The following is a 20,300-nucleotide window of genomic DNA, read 5'->3' on the forward strand; positions in this document are numbered from 1 at the left end:
TCAGAAAAGAAAGCTGCTTGTTTGTGTGATGAGTGGGCAACAGGAAACAAAAGAGGAAGCCAGAAGGCCAACGTGGAGACCACTGAAGTCTACCAAAAGGACAAGGATAGAGGTTTTGAGTAGGGCTATTTTAAAAGAAGAGGGAGGGCTGGAGAAAGGGCTCATCATTAAAAGCTAGACTCAAATCTAAAAAGACAAAAAAAGGTGCTGTAAAGGCTGAGTTAAAGAATGTTTCTGAGAATAGGGAGATGGCTCACTGGGTAAAGTGCTTCTTAGGCAAGCATGAGGACCTGAGTTTAGATCCCTAGTCCACTGAGACCTATTTTGGATTTCTGCTTTCTAGAACTGGATGAAAATAATTTTTCATTGTTAATTTTGGAATGACTTGTTATAGCAGTAATATCAAACTAATATAGCTTCTCAACCAATACTTGTTGAAAGATAGAGACTGAGTTTATCTATAGCCCTGTGTAACTATTGAGTAATAAACTGGGATACATTGGGTAAAATAAAATACTAAAGTCATAAAGGGGCCAGTGAGGTAGCTCAGTAGGTAAAAGGTGCTTGCTACTAGGCCTTAAAATTTCCATCCTCTGGATCCTAGTTGTAGGAGAGAACCTTTGCCCCACATGGGGAAAAAGAACTCACTTCTAAAAGTTGTTCTCTGACTTACATGCACACACAAAAGTCCATAAAACAGCATGTGTGTGTGTGAATACTTACATCACAGTGCACTTGTGGTTTGAGGACAACTTGCAGGAGTTGGCTCTCCCCTTCTACCATATGGAATCCAGAGATCAAACTCAGGCCAGGCATGGTTATAAATGCCTGTACCTGATGAGCCATCTCATTAGTCCATAATTACTGATTTTAATAGAAATTTTCTTCATTGTTAATGAGGTTTCACACCTTTTCATGTGTTCAACCACTTTATTACTTTATGAAGTTCCCATTCATCTTGTGTTCATTTGAGGGATGTTTTGAATTTAAATTTTTATTTTTAGTGGATATATGAAACAAAATTTTATATATTTATGGGGTATTATGATTCAACAGATAATATTCTATGTAATGTTCAAATTAGGGTAAGTCTATCTCCTTAAATATTTATCATTTTTTTCCAAGAGAGAGTTTCTCTGTGTAGTCCTGATTGTCCTAATACTTTCTGTAAACCAGGCTGGTTTTGAACTCAAGAGATTTGTCTGCCTCTGCTGCCACAGTATTGGGATTAAACGCATGCACCACCACCACCCAGCAAGTATTTCTAATCCCTGAGCCCTCATTTCACATCTTAATGGTGAATTTGGTAATGTAAATTTGTCACATTCACTCATCTTTTTTCTCCAAATGAAGTGTGTCTAGTTATTTAAGAAATTTCTTGCAAAGTATGATGCTTTAAACCCTAATCCCAGCAGTTGGGAGGCTGAGGTAGGAGACTGTTAAAAATTGGAGGCCAGTCCGGTCTAAATATTAGGTTCTTGGCCATTCTGGACTACAGAGGCCCTGTTTTAAAAAACAAAACAAAAACCAAACTAAAAAGCAATCATCATGGTTGGCTAATGCTGTTCCCAGGAGAGATGAGTTATTAAAATAAAAATCTCAGTGCTAAATTATCAGTTAAGATTGTTACCAGAGACACCTAAAACATAATTTTAGAAAACCTATTTTTCTTGGTTGTTCACCATAACTAGATGGTAAAAGCTGCTAAAGATATTACACACTTTAGTGGCTTGGCATAGACAAATTAATCTGGAACTGATAAGGCAATTATCTTCATGCTGGCTTTCATAGTTCCAGGAGGTGCTACCTGGGTCACTAGGGTAGAAAAGGCACCTTATCCAGCAGTGGACCTTGCAAAATGCAATACCAATTTTCCAGTGCCCACTGGTGCAATAGTGGCATGACTATTACAAGGGTGTAACCAACCATTCTCTGATTGGATTTGAGACCTGGTCCACAAAAGGGAATTTATGTCTGGCACCATAAATCTGGCCAAAAGTCCATGTCTGAGGAGGTCATAGGCCGTCAGCCCCTATTACTCCTGTTTTTCTAAATGGTCATTTTTGTCAAACTGCCTTCTAAATGTTTGTATTTATACTCATAGTTTAGTGCTGCTCTCAACTGTGATCTGAGAAGCTTCTTTTTCCTGTAGGCAAGTTTATTCAGACCCGTAAGTGCTCAAACTGTTGAGAATAAGTGACTGTTGAGTGCTCAGCCCTAAATGAGACATTTATCATTACTACTCCAAAGTTCAGCAGCCATTATATTAGAAGGAGTTGAAAGAATGTAAAGAGCTGGAGGAGGGGAAGGATTACAATGCAATACTGCTTTTTAAAATGACAGGGCCGTGCACTCATGAATTCACAGCAGCTGTGGTTACCTTCAGGAGACCTGTACAAGAGCAAGCCAGTGAACCTTCCAGCATGGATGGGTGAGGAGCTCATGAGGCTCTATCCCCAACTGAAGAGCTATTAGAAGTTGATGCCTGCTGAGGAAGAGTGAATTTTTCTGAAGATCCATACAATGCACATGTGGGCAGTACCACTTGGACTCAGTGATTTACCAAAATGTGTGGGATATGATGGAGGTTTAGAGGGCAGATGTTGGAGGGTGGATATGACCCATATTCATTGGTACATATATGAATGTATAAAAGAACAATTTTAAAATGGCAAGGTGTGATGGCACATACCTTTAATCTCAGCACTTGGGAGGAGAGGCAGGTGAATCTCTGAGTTTGGGGTCAGTCTGGTCTACATAGTTTACTCCAGGACAGCTAGGGCAATGTAGAGACCCTGCCTCACCCCCAAAAATAATAAGAAATATTAAAACTCAACCAACCAAACAGCAACAAAACACTGAAACAAAATATCTTCCTATTCTAAATTCATAGTTATTCTTCTATATATTCTTCTATGATCCCTAAAGTTTTGCCTTTACCATTTGAAACTGCATTTTGTATATATTTGGAGATAGGGCTCCAGTTTAATTTTCTCCCAAGCTCCATCTCATCTTTGAAAATTAAATACTAATTTAAAAAATTATATGAGGTTGCTGGCTCTTGGTTATTTTATTCCCTCGTGATAACTGTGACTGTTTTCCCAAAACAGCTTCATTTTTGGCTTCCATATCAGATTCTATCAACTGAGCTTTTTCACTTTCCTAAATTCTTTAGGATTCTTCCCAGCTTTTAGACATTATTTAAAAATAATTACAGGAATAGTACTGGAGAGATGGCACGGTGCTTAAGAACACTTTCTGCTCTTTCATGGTACCAGAGTTCTTTCAGTATCCACATCAGGTGGTTCATAACCATCTGTAAATCCTGCTCTGCGAGATCTGATGCCTTGTGTCTGTGGTGTGCGTGACACACACACACACACACACACACACACACACACGAATCTTAAAAAATTAGTTACAGAGCCAAGCAGTGGTTGCGCATGTCTTTGATCCCAGCACAAGGAAGGCAGAGGCAGGTGGATCTCCGAGTTCAAGGGCAGCCTGGTTTACAGAGTTCCACAACAGCCAGAGCTACACAGAGATATCCTATCACAGAAAAAAAAGAAAAGAAAAAAAAAAGGTTACAGGAATGGCTGTGGAACCCACCAAACCCCTTTCCAGATCTAACTCTGAACATGGTGGTAACCCCAGCCTATAAAGTCAATCTGTTGTCACAACAATATAAGGTCACTAAAGAGGGACGATTCGGGAGACACCCTGGACTGCTAAAATCATGACTTATTAATGAGCAGATATAAGGTGACAGAAGAGAGATGAAAGGATGAAGAAAAGGGGCTGAAAAATGAACGGAGAAGGGCAGGGTATAAAGAATGGAAACAGAGAAGCCAACGAGAGAGGTAGACAAGGGAGAAGAGAGTGAAGAGGAAGACGGGGATAAAGGGAAAGTGTCATAGAGGTAAGAAGCAGTGGGAACTGATATAGCAAGGAGAAAGGAAAAAGGACAGAACTGGAGCATTCACTTAAGGACCCGGACCCCTGGTATTCACATAAGATACCTTTCTTGGTACAGAACTCCAACTTTGAAGCTCTTAAATGGATTGGATCCAAGTTAGCTCTTGGATTTACAATAGCAGTTCTTTAGATTCTACTTAGAGAAATAAAGAGATAGGCAGGTGGCAGGGGCAGTATCTCAGAACCCAGCTTTCCCCAATTTGTATCTCCGTTGTCTAGGATTACCCTCATCCTTTCACACTCCAGTCTCACCTCACCTAAATCTTCCCTACAATCCCTCCTTCCAGTCTACACTGCCCATCCCTCCGAGGACGCCTTCCAATTCCCGACTGAATCCTTTGAGGCTGGCCCCAGGCTGGCTCCAGGCTGGCTAGACTACTAACCACAGCCCCGTGCCCGCCTCCCACTCGCACTGGGGGGCCGGAAAGGCAGAACCTTGCTTTGACGTCTGACTTGTCTCAGCAAACATGGGCTCGGGCCCCGCCTGCCTTCGCTGATTTCCCCCACAAAGAGATCAGAGTCCTCCCGGGCACTATCGCTTCACCAGCTTAGTTGGGGGAGGGATCCAAACGCTCGGCATACATTCGAGCCTGGCAACAAATCAACAAAAGCTCAATTTCAGGCGGAAGTGACCTCCTTCTGGCACCGGAAGCCGGAACTAATGATTGGCTTGGACTTATTATCGCGAAGTTTACCGTACACCCGTCTTGCACCGCGGTATTTCCCGCGCGGGCTAACCTCGGTTCCCAGGAGTGAGGCACGGCCTCTCCTACGCTAGCGCCGCTGCCATGGGTTTCCTGAAACTGATTGAGATCGAGAACTTTAAATCGTACAAGGGTCGGCAGATTATCGGACCATTTCAGAGGTTCACCGCCATCATTGGACCCAATGGCTCTGGTGAGATAAAAAAGGCTGCGGCCCTGCCTGCACCCCTGTCCGGTCCCCCTGTCTGTCGCCAGAGTAGTACGACATCCCCATGCAACCTGAGACGTTGTGAACCCTAAAATGTTCTTTGATCCTCTTGGGGGGATTGGACTCGAACTCGCTTTCCCTTCTGGCATGCAGTTAACTCGAGCCTATTCCCAAATGTCAGTTGGCGGAATTTTGTGCAGTCCCCTCTCTTGCCTGAATGGTATGAGCCAAACTGTGCGTTGCCCCGCCCACGGCCCCTCCCGCCAAAAGAGGCGTTCCTGGAACTTTCTGCAAATTGTTTGGCCCTTGGCTCTTTTCCTATCCACCTTCCTATTCTTGTTTGACACCTCTGGGAAAATTTGCGAACGTTATCTCTGCCTTGGCGTCTAGTCCGCAAGTAGTTTACTTTCTGCTTTAGCCAGCCCTCACTGCACCCGCGCCCCGCATTGGCGCGCTTCCAGTTTCCTTTTCCCTCTCTTCTGCTGCTGCACTTTTAAATTTTAGACCCGGCGCCGGCTCAGTCTAGTAGGATTCCTTCTGCTCGCTTCATCCCTGCTCCCTACATGCCTAAGAGATTGTTTCCTTGATTAGCCCCTTTCCTACCAGGAAGCCATAAATAAGCCTGACCTTGTTCGCTTGCTAAACTTGTGGAGTGTTTCGGGTTTTATCAGTTTAAGTTTATGCGGAAAATAAACCAAACCCACGATCTCAGGAAATTTACTATAGTGAAGAAAGAAAAGAAAGTACAAAATAAGATGATATTTAGGCCATTATAAATGTTCTGTAGAAAGGGGTTAGGTTGGTAGGTTAGATTGATTTTGGTAGTAGGAAAGGCTTTTTTATAAGCCTGCGGTTTCCCATCTTGATTAGCCTTGTAGCTCGTGAGCTCCTCTCACCAATCTCTAGACATGTTCATTGGGAATCTTTGCTGTGTTCCTTCACTTCAGAGGTGTTCTAGTTTACTCATTTTTCTGCCTGATCAGCCACCCTTGCCTTGAAGTAGCTCATAGCGAATACCTTTATTGTACTCTTGCCTGTGTTTTGTTCTCTGCTTAGAGCAGTGTTTCCCAGCAATGTTATTTCAACCACACACTTCGTTGTGGGCTTGGCCCTGTGCATTATAGAGTGTTTAGCTGTATTCCTGACTTCTAGCCAGTAAATGACAGCACCCAAAAAAAAATGTGTTCAGATTCGGGTGGGGGTGGTATGACATAATTACTTCCTTCTCCAACCACTGGCCTAGAGGGTTAATGCTTTGACTTCCACTAACTTTCTTAGGGTTTGGGTGTTGTGACTCTTGTAGAAAATGCCTCGTTGTACCATTTGTTCAAATTCAGTTTCCTCAGCATTGTTAAAATTGTAATCCAGGTGTCTGAAAAAAGGCCCTAGGCCAGGGTCCTTACCCTCTCTATTGTTCCCCTCCCTTGTGTTTTTCCAGACACAATTTTTCTATGTAGCCTTGGCTGTCTTGGAACTTGCTCTGTAGACCAGGCTGGCTTTGAACCGAGAAATCTACCTGCCTCTACGCCAACAGAGCTGGGATCAAAGGCCTGCGCCACCACTGCCTGGCCTTTTGTTTGTTTTTTTTTTTGAGACAATATCTCTTGGCTTCAAATTCTTAATCCTCTTGCTTCCTTCTCCAAGTGCTGGATTTACTTGTGTGTTCTTCCACACCTTCGTTCCACCTCTGCAGTCCTTCAGAGCTTGGCTCTAGGAAGCATTTATTGACCCTTGATTCCCACTTTGTAGATTGCTTTTTTGGCACACAGACTTTATTTTTCTGTCACACATTAATGGTACTTTTTTTTCTTCGTCAGTAATGTATGAGTGTTCTCAAGAAGCCATTCCTTGTGATGCTTTATTGATGTACAGTTCATACTGCACATTAAAAAAATGTTTACAACATTGAATTGTGAGTAAAAGAGGCTTGTAGTTGTGGGGTGTGACCCTTGAAAATCAAGGGAAAAGACCAAAGTTTGGAAGTTGGTACTTGAAAGACTGAATTCCAGTTCATGTGATGTGCTAGTTCTATTTCAACTGGAGAAGCAGCTGAATCTAGATTGTATAATGATAGTTCTCTCATTCATTGAGTACGAAGTAGACTTGGATTTTTGGTGTTCATTTGTTTTTGAGATAGGCTCTCATATCCCAAACTGGTCTCAAACTGTTTAGTTCAAGGATGACCTTCTGATCTTCCTGCCTGGAGATGGCTCCAGGGTGCTGGAATTATAAGTGTGCACTTCTGCATCTGGTTTAATTCAGTTTTTGGGTTTGAACTGAAGGCCTTGTGCATGCCAGGCAAGCACACACTAAGCTGGCTTACATCCCCATCCCCACAAGATTTCTTTTTTAAGGTTTTTAACAAATAGCAGAAAGAAGGACAAGCAGCAAGCTCTTGAAGCCTGATGATGCAGGGAGACTGTTTTGTCACCCTGTCAGTTGAAGTAAAGGACTCAGTGACAACTTTAACTTAAGGAATGACTAGGTTTCTTCCTCTTTAAAGTAGAGGAAATACCTATTTCCTAAGACTTTTGGATAAGCTAAATTGGGTAATTAGTGTGAATGTGACTCACAAACTTGTGTGAATCATGTATTGTAGTATTCTTAAGAAGATAGCTGATTATGCGTTGGTATTTTAACAAGTATTAAAGAGTCCAGGATGCTGTCAGACAAAAGATAAGGCTTTGGAAATGGCTCAGTCTGTAAAGTACTTGCGACATGAGCATGAAGACCTAATTTTAGATTCTTAGAACCCACTTAAAAAGTTGGGTGTGGTGGTATATGCCCATAACACAGCACTGGGAAGGCGGAGACTAGAGGATACGAGGATACCTGGGGCTTGTTGACTGGCCAGTAGAGCCAATTAGGTTAGCTTTCAGGCCAGTGAGAGATCCTGTCTCAAAAAAAAAAAGGCGCACATTTATCAAAAAAGACAACCAGCTTCAACCTCTGGCCTCTACTTACATGCACATACACACAAATTGGATATTTGAAAGAAGCTGCATATGGTAAAAATAGTATTCTAATGATAATTTTGGTAACATAAATTTTGAAAGTTTGAGACATATAATATAGGATAAACCTACTAAAATCTGTACATCTAAAGAAACTAATCAAGAGAGAGGACCCTGACTAAAATGCTCAATCCACAACCTGAAAGGCAAGGAGGATGGACATCAGAAGAAGAAAACAGGAAACAAGCTAGAAACCTGCCACAGAGGGCCTCTGAAAGGCTCTGCCCTGCAGACTATCAAAGCAGATGCTGAGACTTATGGCCAACTGTTGGGCAGAGTGCATGCAGTCTTATGTAAGAAGTGGGAAACAGTAAGAGCTGGAGAAGACAGGAATTCCACAAGGAGAGCAACAGAACCAGAAAATTTGAACACAGGGGTCTTCCCAGAGACTCATGCTCCAACCAAGTACCATGCATGGAGATAACCTAGAACCCTTGCACCGATGTAGTCCATGGCAGTTTAGTGTCCAAGTGGGTTCTATAGTAATGGGAAGAGAGACTATCTCTGACATAATCTGATTGGCCTGTTCTTTGATCACCTCCCCCTGAGCGTGGAGCAGCCTTACTAGGCCACAGAAGATGACAATGCAGCCACTCCTGATGAGACCTGATAGACTAAGATCAGAAAGAAGGAGAGGAGAACTATTAGGGGACTTGGGGAGGGGTATGTGAGAAGAAGGGGATAAGAGGGTGGGATCGGGAGGGGAGGAGGAAGGGGCTTATGGGGGGATACAAAGTGAATAAAGTGTAATTAATAAAAAGAAAAAGAAAAAAATTTTGAAAGTTTGAGAGCCTGGTACTTCCTAGTTGTGATATCAAATACCTATATAATCTTAGCATGGCAGAAAGATTGTTCTGAGTTCCAGGCCAAACTGGACAGCATAGTGAGGACCAAGGCTACATAACAGAACCCTGTATCAAAAGTTAAAAACTTGGTGCTGGTTTTGCTACGCAAGTTCGTTTGCTTTGGTAAGTTTCTCTCTTTTTTTTTCTCCCTTGTTTGATCAAGAGACTAGACCAAGTGATTTCAAAAAGTACAAAGACATTTTCAAAGTATGTGATTTTTGTGGTGCATATCTGAGCAGACTTAGAAATATACCAAGTTTCCATCCTTTTTAATTATTTTAAAAATGACGCTGTGTGTATCAGGTTAATGTTAGGTCCCTTTTTTTAAAACTCCACCTTATTTGTTTAGGTGAAGATAGGGTTTATTTTTTCCAGACAGGGTTTCTCTGTGTAGCCCTGGCTGTCCTGGAACCCACTCTGTAGACCAGGCTGGCCTCAAGCTCAGAGTTCTGCCTGCCTCTGCCTCTGCCTCTGCCTCTCAGGTGCTGGGATTGAAGGCATGAGCCACCACCATCTGGCAACTCCAGCTTTTATTTTGAGACAGAATCTCTTACTGTCCACTAACTGGCCTATGTTGGCTTGCCAGTAAGTAAGTTCCAGTTATCCTCTTGTCTCCACTTCTCCACTTCCCCAATGGTGGGTTATGGACATACACCACCACACCTAGCTTTTTTTGGGGGGGGGATTGAGACAGGGTTTATCTGTGTAGCCTTGGTTATCTTGAACTCACTCTGTAGACCAGGTTGGCCTTGAACTCACAGAGATCCACCTGTCTCTGCCTCTCTGAGTGCTGGGATCACAGGCATGAGCCACTGTAGCAGGCTTCACACCTAGCTTTTTGAGTGGGTGCTAAGAGTCCAAATTCTGGTCCTCATGGTGGTGTGGCAAGCTTGGTGCACATGTAAAGGTCAGAGGACAACTTTGCTTTCTGGGGATCAAGCTCAGACTATCAGGCTCGGCGGCAAGTGCCTTAATTTGCAAAGCTATCTCACCAACCTGTTCATACTTTTTTTTATTCTTTTGCTTCTCCCCAAGTTTTCTATTATGAATATTGGCAAACGTATATGTGCTAGCAGGGCTTAGTAACAAGCACCTTTAATCCCAGTACTTGGAAAACAGAAGCAATTGGATTTCTGAGTTCGAGGCCAGCCGGTTCTGCATACAGTTCTACTATAGCCAGGACAATGTCTTGCTCTCTCTATCTGTGTATGTGTGTCCATCTCTCTGTCTCTCTCTTGTGTATGTGTGTGTTTAATTATTTGAAAATAAATTGAAGACTTAATCACATTTCACATTTAAGTTCTTCAGCATTTGTATAAAATCATCATCGTATCTTACCACTATTAATTTTCTCTAGTCATCATTTATCTAGCTTTTCTTCAACCTAGAAGCTTGTGAATGTGAAGCCAGCCTGGACTTTGTAGATTATTTTTCCCTATTGTATGAATACCTGTTTTTTGTTTGTTTTTGTTGTTGTTTGTTTCTTTGAGACAGAGTTTCTCGGTATAACCTTGGCTGTCCTAGACTCACTTTTTAGACCAGGCTGGCCTCAAACTCATTGAAATTCACCTGCTTCTGCTTTCTGAGTGCTGAGATTACAGGCATGAACCACTGTACCTGGCTGAATACCTGTTGTTGTTGGGTTTTTTTTTGTTGTTGTTGTTTGTTTTGTTTGGTTTGGTTATTGGTTTTTTTTTAATGTGGGGTTTTAATGTCTTGCACTATGAGTAATAACTGCAAATGAACTAATTTTCCCAATTCATTGACTCAGTTTTCTGACAGCAGAGGAAAAGGGAGAGGGATTAGAACACATTTCTACTCTCAGTATGTCCTTTGTTTCTTTCTCCCTTCCCTTCTTCCTAATGTTTCCTTCTGCTTTGTCTCCTTCTCCCTCAGGTAAGTCAAATCTCATGGATGCCATCAGCTTTGTGCTTGGTGAAAAAACCAGCAACTTGCGGGTAAAGACCCTGCGGGATTTGATACATGGAGCTCCTGTGGGCAAGCCAGCTGCTAACCGAGCCTTTGTCAGCATGGTCTATTCTGAAGAGGGTGCTGAGGACCGCACCTTTGCCCGTGTCATTGTAGGTAGGTAAGGCTCATCAAAAGATTCCTTGGGTCCAAGGAAGTGGATAGACTAGTTGCTAAGATAGGAGGAATACCTGATCTTTGTTGACTCATTCACTGTCTTGTAGGGGGCTCTTCTGAGTACAAGATCAACAACAAAGTTGTCCAGCTACATGAATACAGTGAGGAGTTAGAGAAGTTGGGCATTCTCATCAAAGCTCGGAACTTCCTCGTCTTCCAGGTGAGATAAATATATATTTTAAGACAGGGTCTCACTGCATAGTCCTGGCTGTCCTGGAACTCTCTCTGTAGACCAGGCTGGGCTTGAACTCAGAAAGATCTGCCTACCCCTACTTCCTGAATGATAGGATTAAAGAGGTATTTACTACTATTGCTCAGCAAATACTTTTATTTTTATCTCAAAAATTATTTGAAGATTTTATACACAGTATTTGCATCATTTCCACATTCCCTCTTCCCCCTCCAACTCCCTAACCACCTCCTCTGGAATTGATGACTTCTTATGTTTTTTAAAGATGTTTATTTTATTTTATATGTATGTTCTGCTTCTGTGTATGTTATATGCACCATGTGTGCCTGATGCGTACAGACCAGAAGGCAGCATCAGACTCCGTGGAACTGGAGTTATACATGGTTGTGAGCTATGTAGGTTTTGGGAACTAAGTTAGAGTCCTCTGCAAGAGCAGCAAGTACTACTTCCATCGAGCCATTTCTCTAGCCTCTATATTTATTTCATTTCTTTCCACACACACCTCTACTGAGTCTGGATTAGTATTTTCCCTTATTTGTACATGTTTAGGGCTGAGGTCTTGTTAGGGGTGGGGGCAAATGGCTCATCCTCTCTTAACAACCATCAGAGTCCTTTTGAAAGTTTCCTCTATCCATATTGGTGTGTACATTGGTGTAGCTGTTACACACAGGTTTTCTGCTGGCAGCCATATTGTTGAAAGTTCTTAGGAACACCATCTTTGTCCAGTCTAGAAGAATCTATCATGCAGCAGTCATCCTGGCCCTCAGGTTCTGTTAATCTTTCTGCCCCCTTTCCTGAGATGTTCCCTGAACCATAGGTGTGGAGGCTGTGTTATAGATGATGCACTTGGGGCTGGTAGCCTATGGTCGCTTATTTTCTGCATTTTGACCAGTTGTGGATCTATTTATCTTTGTTAGAAAATAATAAGAATTTTTGTTTTCTTTAATGAGATATGAAACTTGCACTTACTTGTTGGGTATATGGAGATGTATTTAGAAGGCAGTTGGGAACTATATTACTTTAGTAATATTATAGTAGTAGATTATCCTCTGTGGACTTTTTTTTAAGGACAAGGTCTCAATGTGTAACCCTGTCTGGCCAGATATGCTTGTTTCTGTCTTCTGAGTCCAAGAATTAAAGGCAGGTGCTACCATGCCCAGACTGTGGGCATTTAAAAAATCATTTTATGGGTATGAGTATTTTGCTTGCACATATGTATGTGTACTAGTACATGTCATGGTTCATGGAAGCCAGAAAAGGGTGTTGGATCCCCTGGGAGTAGAGTTACAGATGGACTACCATGTGGGTGCTGGGAATTGAACCTGGATCCTTTGGAAGGAAGAGTTGCTAGTGCTCTTAAATGTTGAGCTACCTATTCAAACCCCTTTGGGCATTTTAGAATCGTAATTGGCTGTTTGCTCTTTGTTGGCCTTGCTTGTCCCAACTAGACCTGCTTTATCTCCAAGTTTGTGTGTCTTCCCTAGACTAATGTAACACATTTTTTAGTGGGCTTCCTAAAGCCTCTTCCAGTTTCTCCTCTCAGCTGGGCTAGTCTAATAAGGACACAAGTAATTTTTTTTCTCTGTCTTTGCATAAAGCAGTTCAGTGATTCCTTCTTGTCTTAGGATAGTTGTTCTTAAATTGTAGTTCCTAGACCAGCAATATCAACACAGTTGGGGATATGTTACAAATGCACGTTCTTTGGCTCCATTCCAGATGTATGAGATGAAGAGACCCTCTGTGATTGGGCACAGTTTGTGTTATACCAGCTCTCAAGGCTATTGTGATGCCAGCTGAAATTTGTAACAGTTGACTTAGGATCAAAAAACAAGCTTGCAAGCCTCTTGGTTAGAAAACACTATCATTTGATTCTTTCCTACCTTAGTACTCTTGTCTGCCAGTAGTCTTCTCCTCAGTTTTGTACTCTAGCCTAATTAAACCACTTGTAGTTCTCAGATTCACTTGCTGTCTTTGACATGTAGGCCTTTGCTTGTTAATTTTCCTGTACGTGGAATTATGAAATAATCTTTTCTGTCGTTGTTATTTTCACTGTCTTTTCCTTTCTCTCTTTAGGTACTAGGGATTAAATCCAGTGTCTCTCATATGCTAGCTCTGCTCTAGTTTTTCCATATATTCCAAAGTCAGCTTAGGTGTCACCTGTGTAAGGCCTTCTCAAATAGAACTCCCCACCTAAGTTTCCTGCCTTTCAAGCTTGAATTTTCTGGGGTACTTTAATCATTGCACATAATATACCATTGTTACCTTTGTGTTTGTATTTTTGTGCTCAGAGGCAGAGAATGTGCTATTAAAGCTCAATATGGCTGACCTGCTGGCATAGGCCCATACTCCCATCTTTAGAGAAAAAGAAAAAGAAAGATTTTAAGTTCAAAGTTTGCCTAGGCTACAGAGGAAGTTCAAGCCCAGCCTACACCACTTAGTGAGACTCTGTCTCAAAATAAGAAGAGTAAACCAAGGAGAAGGATTATAGCTTAGTGGTAGAATCTTTTTATTCTCCTAGACAGGGTTTCTGTGTATAGCTCTGGCTGTCCTGGATTCACTTTGTAGATCAGCGTGGCCTTGAACTCACAGAGATCCTCCTGCCTCTACCTCCGTGAGTGCTGTGATCACAAGCATGTGCCACTGTGCCTGGCAGTGTTAGACACTTTTAATCATAGTATTTTCTGTACCCCAGCTTCCAAAAAGCCTTGAAATGTAGCACTAGTTGAGGAGAGGAGGGTCTGTAAACTTTGAAGTGGGCCAGGTGTGGCCTAGTAGAGGTCTAAATGGGGCAGTGTTTTGACCTTTATCAGGGTGCAGTGGAGTCTATTGCCATGAAGAACCCCAAGGAGAGGACAGCTCTATTTGAAGAAATTAGTCGCTCTGGGGAACTTGCACAGGAGTATGACAAACGAAAGAAAGAAATGGTGAAGGCTGAAGAGGACACACAGTTTAATTACCATCGCAAGAAAAATATTGCCGCTGAGCGCAAGGAGGCCAAACAAGAGAAAGAAGAGGTTGGTAGCCTGGCTGCCTCTTAGATCTGAGGGATCAAGATAAAGGCAGTGCCTTACTGATACACCTCTCTCCCCATTCCTGCTTGCATAGGCGGACCGCTACCAGCGCCTGAAAGATGAAGTGGTACGAGCACAGGTACAGTTGCAGCTCTTTAAGCTCTACCACAATGAGGTAGAGATTGAGAAGCTCAACAAGGAACTGGCCTCTAAGAACAAGGAGATAGAGAAGGACAAGAAGCGGATGGATAAGGTAGAGGATGAGCTGAAGGAGAAGAAGAAAGAACTGGGCAAAATGATGCGGGAACAGCAGCAGATTGAGAAGGAGATCAAGTAAGAGACATGCTGGACTTGTAACTTGTGAGAAACTAAGCAGCTATGCTATTCTCTTGGGATCCTCTGAGCTTAAGAGCCTACTATTGTACTAATTTGTTTATCTTCCCCTTGACCAGGCATATTTCTTGACTTTTAATTAGTACAGTAGAATATTCAAGCTTGGAGAAGTAAAGTTGTTCAGCCTTGATATAGCTCATTGGGTAAAGGTGCTTGAGGCCAAGCCTAGTGACCCAAGTTAAATCACTGTGTTCCATACATATGGCGGAAGAAGAGATCTGACTCCCACAGTTGTCCTCTGGTTTCTGCATATACTAACTAATATGTGTGCGAGCATGTGTGCATATGTGAATGATACAAATAATTAAAATAAAAAGAAGCAGGTTCTGGGTTGACAAGTTAGCAAGTATGAGGAAGCAGTGAAAAAAGTTCCAGCTACTGATGGCCGAGAGGGCCATCCTAGAAGAGAAACTCTGTATCTCTGAAGATTAAAGGGCAGAGATTTGGAAGTGATTGAATCAGATGAAGGCAATTCAATAAACAGAGTAATAATGAGAATCCTGTCTGCTTCGATCTTATGGGACAGTGTTTTGACCTTTATCAGGATGTAGCAGAGTCTATTGCCGTGAAGAACTCCACAGAGTTGTAAGGGTTGAAACGGGTGTTAATTTTGTCTTTTGGAGTAACAAGAATGCCAAGCTGATGCTGTAGATTACAAGAAGTACTTAAACTACACACCCTCCCACTCCTGTGCTTCTTGTTGTTGTTTTGTTTGTTTTTGAGGATCTATATAACATCAGGCTCTTGTTCTTTAAGGTGTTTCCATCAGGTTGGCTAAGAATACATAGGTCCCTCTTTTGGGGTAAAAAGCCTGGGACCCCCTACTCCTACAGGGCTAACTGGTTGTCTCTTTTCCCTCCGTCAAAAAGGGAAAAAGACTCAGAGTTGAATCAGAAGCGCCCTCAGTACATCAAAGCCAAAGAGAATACATCCCATAAAATCAAGAAGCTTGAAGCAGCCAAGAAGTCTCTGCAGAATGCCCAGAAACATTATAAGAAACGTAAAGGTGATATGGATGAGCTGGAGAAGGAGATGTTGTCAGTGGAGAAGGCACGACAGGAGTTTGAAGAACGGATGGAGGAAGAGAGTCAGAGTCAGGGCAGAGACTTGACCCTGGAGGAGAATCAGGTAAGTCTTGAAAGAGTTACTGGTGAAAAGATTGGTGAGTTAATGTTGGCTGACACTATAATCTCTCCTCTTTTCATGTTCTTAACATAGGTAAAGAAATACCACCGATTGAAAGAAGAAGCTAGCAAGAGAGCAGCCACTTTGGCTCAGGAGCTGGAGAAATTTAACCGAGACCAGAAAGCTGACCAGGACCGTCTAGATCTGGAAGAGCGGAAGAAAGTAGAGACAGAGGTAGGTAAAAATGAAAGAATGAGGCGTGGGTGTGTAGCTCACTGGCAGTGTGTGCTTAGCATATTTACCCTGAATTCAATTTCCAGTATCAACAAAAAGCAAAAAGATCAGGGGTGTTAATCCCTAAATAAGGAAATAATAATAGTCTTGATAACAGCAGAAGTTTATATCTTATCAGGCAGCTACTGTGTGCTAAACAGTATGCTTTACACATATTCACTTATTTAAGTTTATTTATGATTGCCGTTAGGGGATGGTTAACTATTATCCCCACTTTGAAAACAAGTAAACAGTATCACAGTGGTGAAGTAATCTGCTTAATAATAATAGTAATCCCATAATTACTCACTGCAGGCTTAGGATGAACCTGGGCAGTCTGCCTCTAAAGCTCATACTATTACCAAATATACTTCACTTACTGCCACTCTAATATTAGTAATGATAGAAAGTTCTTACATTATCCCAGGAGCTTGTAATGTTCTAGGCAGTCAGATAAACACTTACTTTAAATGTTTAAAAGCATTCTAGGCATTAACATTAATGTGTACCCTGTGTTAAGTGCTTACTAGATCTTATAGAAGCAGTCATCCAATACTAGCCTGGACTTTGTGTGTGTTTCTGCTTTTTAGTAGGCTTCCTGCATTAGACCATGACAGACTGTGTTGGACTGTTGGAATTTTTGGAAGAATGTGGTCAATAGGGGTTTAAGTCAAGACCACATGGGCTTGGGTTAAATGGCTCAGCCTCTAGTAATGGAGGGTATTTCTTACTCAGGCCAAGATCAAGCAAAAACTGCGGGAGATTGAAGAGAATCAGAAACGGATTGAGAAGCTAGAGGAATATATTACCACTAGCAAGTATGTGGCTCTGCAGTCCTCTTTTCCTCCTCCACATTTTTAATACTTATTTTCTACCTCTTAAGGCAGGTCTACCAGTGTCCTTCAGTCACAAATACTGTCTCACCAGCCAGGCTAAGTCCTGTGTTTCCCTACATTGCAGGCAGTCCCTAGAGGAGCAGAAGAAGCTGGAGGGAGAATTAACAGAAGAAGTAGAGATGGCCAAGCGTCGTATTGATGAGATCAATAAGGAGCTGAACCAGGTGATGGAGCAATTGGGGGATGCTCGCATTGACCGTCAGGAGAGCAGTCGCCAGCAGCGGAAGGCAGAAATAATGGAAAGCATCAAGCGTCTCTACCCTGGTTCTGTGGTAAGGCTAGAGGGTACTATTTCTGAGCATATATTCAGACTCACTGTCTACCTTCTCAGCTACCCTGTGTTGTGTGATAGACTTTCTACAGGGAGACATGATGCACACATACCTACTCACCAAAGTCCAATATGGTGAACCAGTGAGTTTTTACAGATATTACTAGCAGGAGTTTGGATGAGGGCTTACTTACAAGAGCAGGAACAACTTAAAAAAAAAAAGCTGTATCACCAAAGAGCCCACCCCAATGGCAGATAACAACTCACAAAAGCAACAATATTGGAGCTCTTGGCACAGCTTTCAGATAGCTCAGCAATTAAGAATCTCCTATTTCTGCAGTTGTCTGTCAGAGACTTCTCCTCCAGCAGGTGTTTAGTTCTATAAAGCTGGGAAACACCTTCTAAAAACTTCCAAGTTTCCACTTTCTCAGACATGAAACTAAAATATCTACCTCTTGAGTCTCATGAGCCTCCTCCTCCCTCTTGGAAGAAATGCCTACTTGGGGAGACTGCTATACACTCTGAAGATGGGATAGCTAGTCCTACTTTTATTTCTGGGAGAATGGAAACTCAGCTAAACTGTCCTGCCTAAACTGGGCTGGAGAGATGGCTCATACATAAGAGCATTCTCTACTCTTCTTTAGGACCTGGGTTTGGTTCCCAGCACCCATGTCTTGACTCAAAATTGTCTGTGACTTCAGTCCCAGGAGATCCGGCAACTTCTTCTGACCTACGTGGGCACTAGTCACACATACATATGTGTATAGAAAAAAACACAAATAAATGTAAATAAATTTAAAAAAGAAGCAAAGCTTGTGAGAGAACTGCTATTCATGCCCAATTTGTGCTGATTTTGTTTTCAGTTTAAAAATTTTATTTACTGGGAGCTAGAGAAATGGCTCAGTGATTAAGAGCTGTTCTTCCAGAGGACCTAACATAACATTTGCCTCACAACTGCCTGTAACTACAGCTCCACAGGATCTGATGCCTCTGCCCTTTGAGAGCGTATTCACATATACTCCTGCAGATAGACATAATTAAAAAATGTGTATGTATATTTGTGAGTACATGTGTCATAGCAAGAACAGAGCTCAGAGAACAACTTGAGGTGACAGTCCTTGTTATCTAGCTCATTTGAGTCTGTTGGTTTTTGTCTTTTTCCTTCATGTGTGTATGTGCACCACATGCATGCCTGGTGCCTACAGAGTTTGGGAGTCATCAGATCCCCTGAAACCAGAGTTACAGGTGTTTGTGAGCCACAGGGTAATGGCAGTGTCCTTAACCACTGAGAAATCTCTCTGGACTCTCATCTTGTTTTTTGTTTTTTTGTTTTTTTTGTTTTTTTGGTTTTTTTTTCTGCTATGCATGCCAGGTTAGCTGACCTACAAACTTCCTGGGATTTTCTTGCTTCCACTTTCCATCTCCCCATAGGAACCATTAGGATTATAGACAATGGGTGCTACTGTGTCCTGTATTATGTGGGTGCTACGGATTCACACATAGGTCCTACCTTCCACATGGCAAGTGCTTTATCCACTGAACCATCTCCTTAGCTCAGTCATATGTTGTTTTCATTACAGTTGCATCTTCCTGATGGGTTTGTCTTGCTGTATCGATTCCTCACTGAGGAATGAGGGAAACAAAGAAGAGGGAGAGATAGGTTGGGCATTGTTCTTCAAAGAAGTAGTTTTGTGTGGTTTTCTATATGAGCTCTATTAGCATGTGCTAACAGCCCCAGTGGCTGTTAGGAGACCCCTGGGCTTTATCAGAACTTTTGACCTCTTTACCTAATTCTGAGTTCCCGGATGCCCTGAATTGTTAGCCTTCTATATTATCCTGTTCCTGAGTTCAACTTAGTTTGGTTCTATAAAAACACTGATTATCCTATATCATTGCTGCTAGGGAAGTACTTAGAATTACACTCAATATGTACACTGGAAGTGATTACTCTATTTTGTTTGCCTGTTTGTGTTGAGTCAGGGTTTCTTTGTGTAGCTCTGGCTGTCCTGGAACTCTATTGACCAGGCTTTCAATAGACCTGGATGACCAGACATCCACCTGCCTCTGCTTCCCAAGTGCTGGAGTTTAAGGCGTGTTGCCACCACCACACAGCTGAAGTGATTGCTTGATTTTTTTTTTTTTTGTGGGTGGAATAAGTGATCTAGTAAAAGTTACTTAATTGGGTGCTTGTAAGAATTTGAGATAATGTATTTATGATATCTGTCAGTGCTTGCTGGATAATGGTCTATGAAATGATAAAAGTCATTTTGAAAATGATTATAGATTCAGATCTGACTGCCTGAAGCTGTCATAGTGGCTTTAGGGCCAGATTAGGCTTTTCTTATATAGTAATGGGGTCTCCTTTGTGAGATAAAATAAAGCCAAAGTGTTCTTCCTACTCTCATAGAGCCAATAAATACATCATTTCAGTTCTGATACCAGATGTGCGTATGTGTGTGCAGGAGTTTCCCCCCACACCAGAAGTTCTCCAATAGACATTAGCTATGTGTCTATCTATAATCCAATTCTGGCACTGTCTAGACTGTCACATACCATAGGTTAAGAATTCAGTCTTATGCTGGGCGGTGGTGGCACATAATCCCAGTACTCAGAAGGCAAAGGAAGGCAGATGGATCTCTGAGTTTGAGGCCAACTAGATCTACAGAGTGAGTCCAGGACAGCCAAAGTTACACAGGGAAACCCTGGTTCAAAAAACCAAAGCCAACCAACCAACTCAGTCCCATAAGATGACCCTTCACTTCAGATTACAAGTACAAATCTAGTCTGTGAGCTGTGGTTCTGACCATCCTATTGATCCTATTGAAAATTAAGTTCCGTGATCTACTCTATTGGTCAGTTTGCTAGAATTTCTCATGGAATCCAGGGAAACACATTTACCGTGTGTGTGTGTGTGTGTGTGTCTATGCAAAGATCAGAGGAAAACTTATTTGCAGAAGTCAGTTCTCTTCTTCCACAATGTGTGTTCTAGGAATTAAACTCATCAGATTTTATGGCAAGTGCCCTAACTTACTGGGCCTCCTCTTGAGTTATCTAGAAGCTCCTAAACACAGAACTCCTTTCTTTTTTCTTTCTTTCTTTCTTTCTTTCTTTCTTTCTTTCTTTCTTTCTTTCTTTCTTCCTTTTTAAAATATTTATTTATTATATATACAGTGTTCTGCCTACATATACACATGCATGCCAGAAGAGGGCACCAGATCTCATTATAGATGGTTGTGAGCCACCATGTTGT

General features: G+C 42.0%; 2 protein-coding genes across 3 annotated transcripts in view; one reads left to right on the forward strand and one right to left on the reverse strand.

Moving 5' to 3' along the window:
- The window catches only part of Ribc1 (RIB43A domain with coiled-coils 1), a 30,910-nt gene that overhangs the window by 7,886 nt on the left and 2,724 nt on the right, over positions 1-20,300 (reverse strand). The window contains exon 2 of one of the 2 annotated variants that reach the window (XM_060375254.1): positions 18,561-18,673. In XM_060375254.1, the coding sequence (XP_060231237.1) occupies positions 18,561-18,569 (9 nt within the window). In that variant the 5' untranslated portion in view covers positions 18,570-18,673. Of the gene's footprint in view, positions 1-4,410; positions 4,599-18,560; positions 18,674-20,300 lie in introns of those variants that run through there. The other variant, XM_021627600.2, reaches the window with a different exon arrangement.
- Positions 4,658-20,300, forward strand: part of Smc1a (structural maintenance of chromosomes 1A) — a 43,964-nt gene continuing 28,321 nt past the window's right edge. Inside the window, exons 1-9 of the mRNA XM_021627603.2 lie at positions 4,658-4,872; positions 10,643-10,831; positions 10,939-11,051; positions 13,892-14,095; positions 14,187-14,425; positions 15,355-15,613; positions 15,704-15,844; positions 16,619-16,701; positions 16,844-17,051. Of these exons, the coding sequence (XP_021483278.1) occupies positions 4,764-4,872; positions 10,643-10,831; positions 10,939-11,051; positions 13,892-14,095; positions 14,187-14,425; positions 15,355-15,613; positions 15,704-15,844; positions 16,619-16,701; positions 16,844-17,051 (1,545 nt within the window). The 5' untranslated portion in view covers positions 4,658-4,763. The remainder of the gene's footprint in view (positions 4,873-10,642; positions 10,832-10,938; positions 11,052-13,891; positions 14,096-14,186; positions 14,426-15,354; positions 15,614-15,703; positions 15,845-16,618; positions 16,702-16,843; positions 17,052-20,300) is intronic.

Source organism: Meriones unguiculatus, chromosome X, assembly GCF_030254825.1.
Source record: "Meriones unguiculatus strain TT.TT164.6M chromosome X, Bangor_MerUng_6.1, whole genome shotgun sequence".
In the NCBI taxonomy this organism is placed as follows: Eukaryota; Metazoa; Chordata; class Mammalia; order Rodentia; family Muridae; genus Meriones; species Meriones unguiculatus.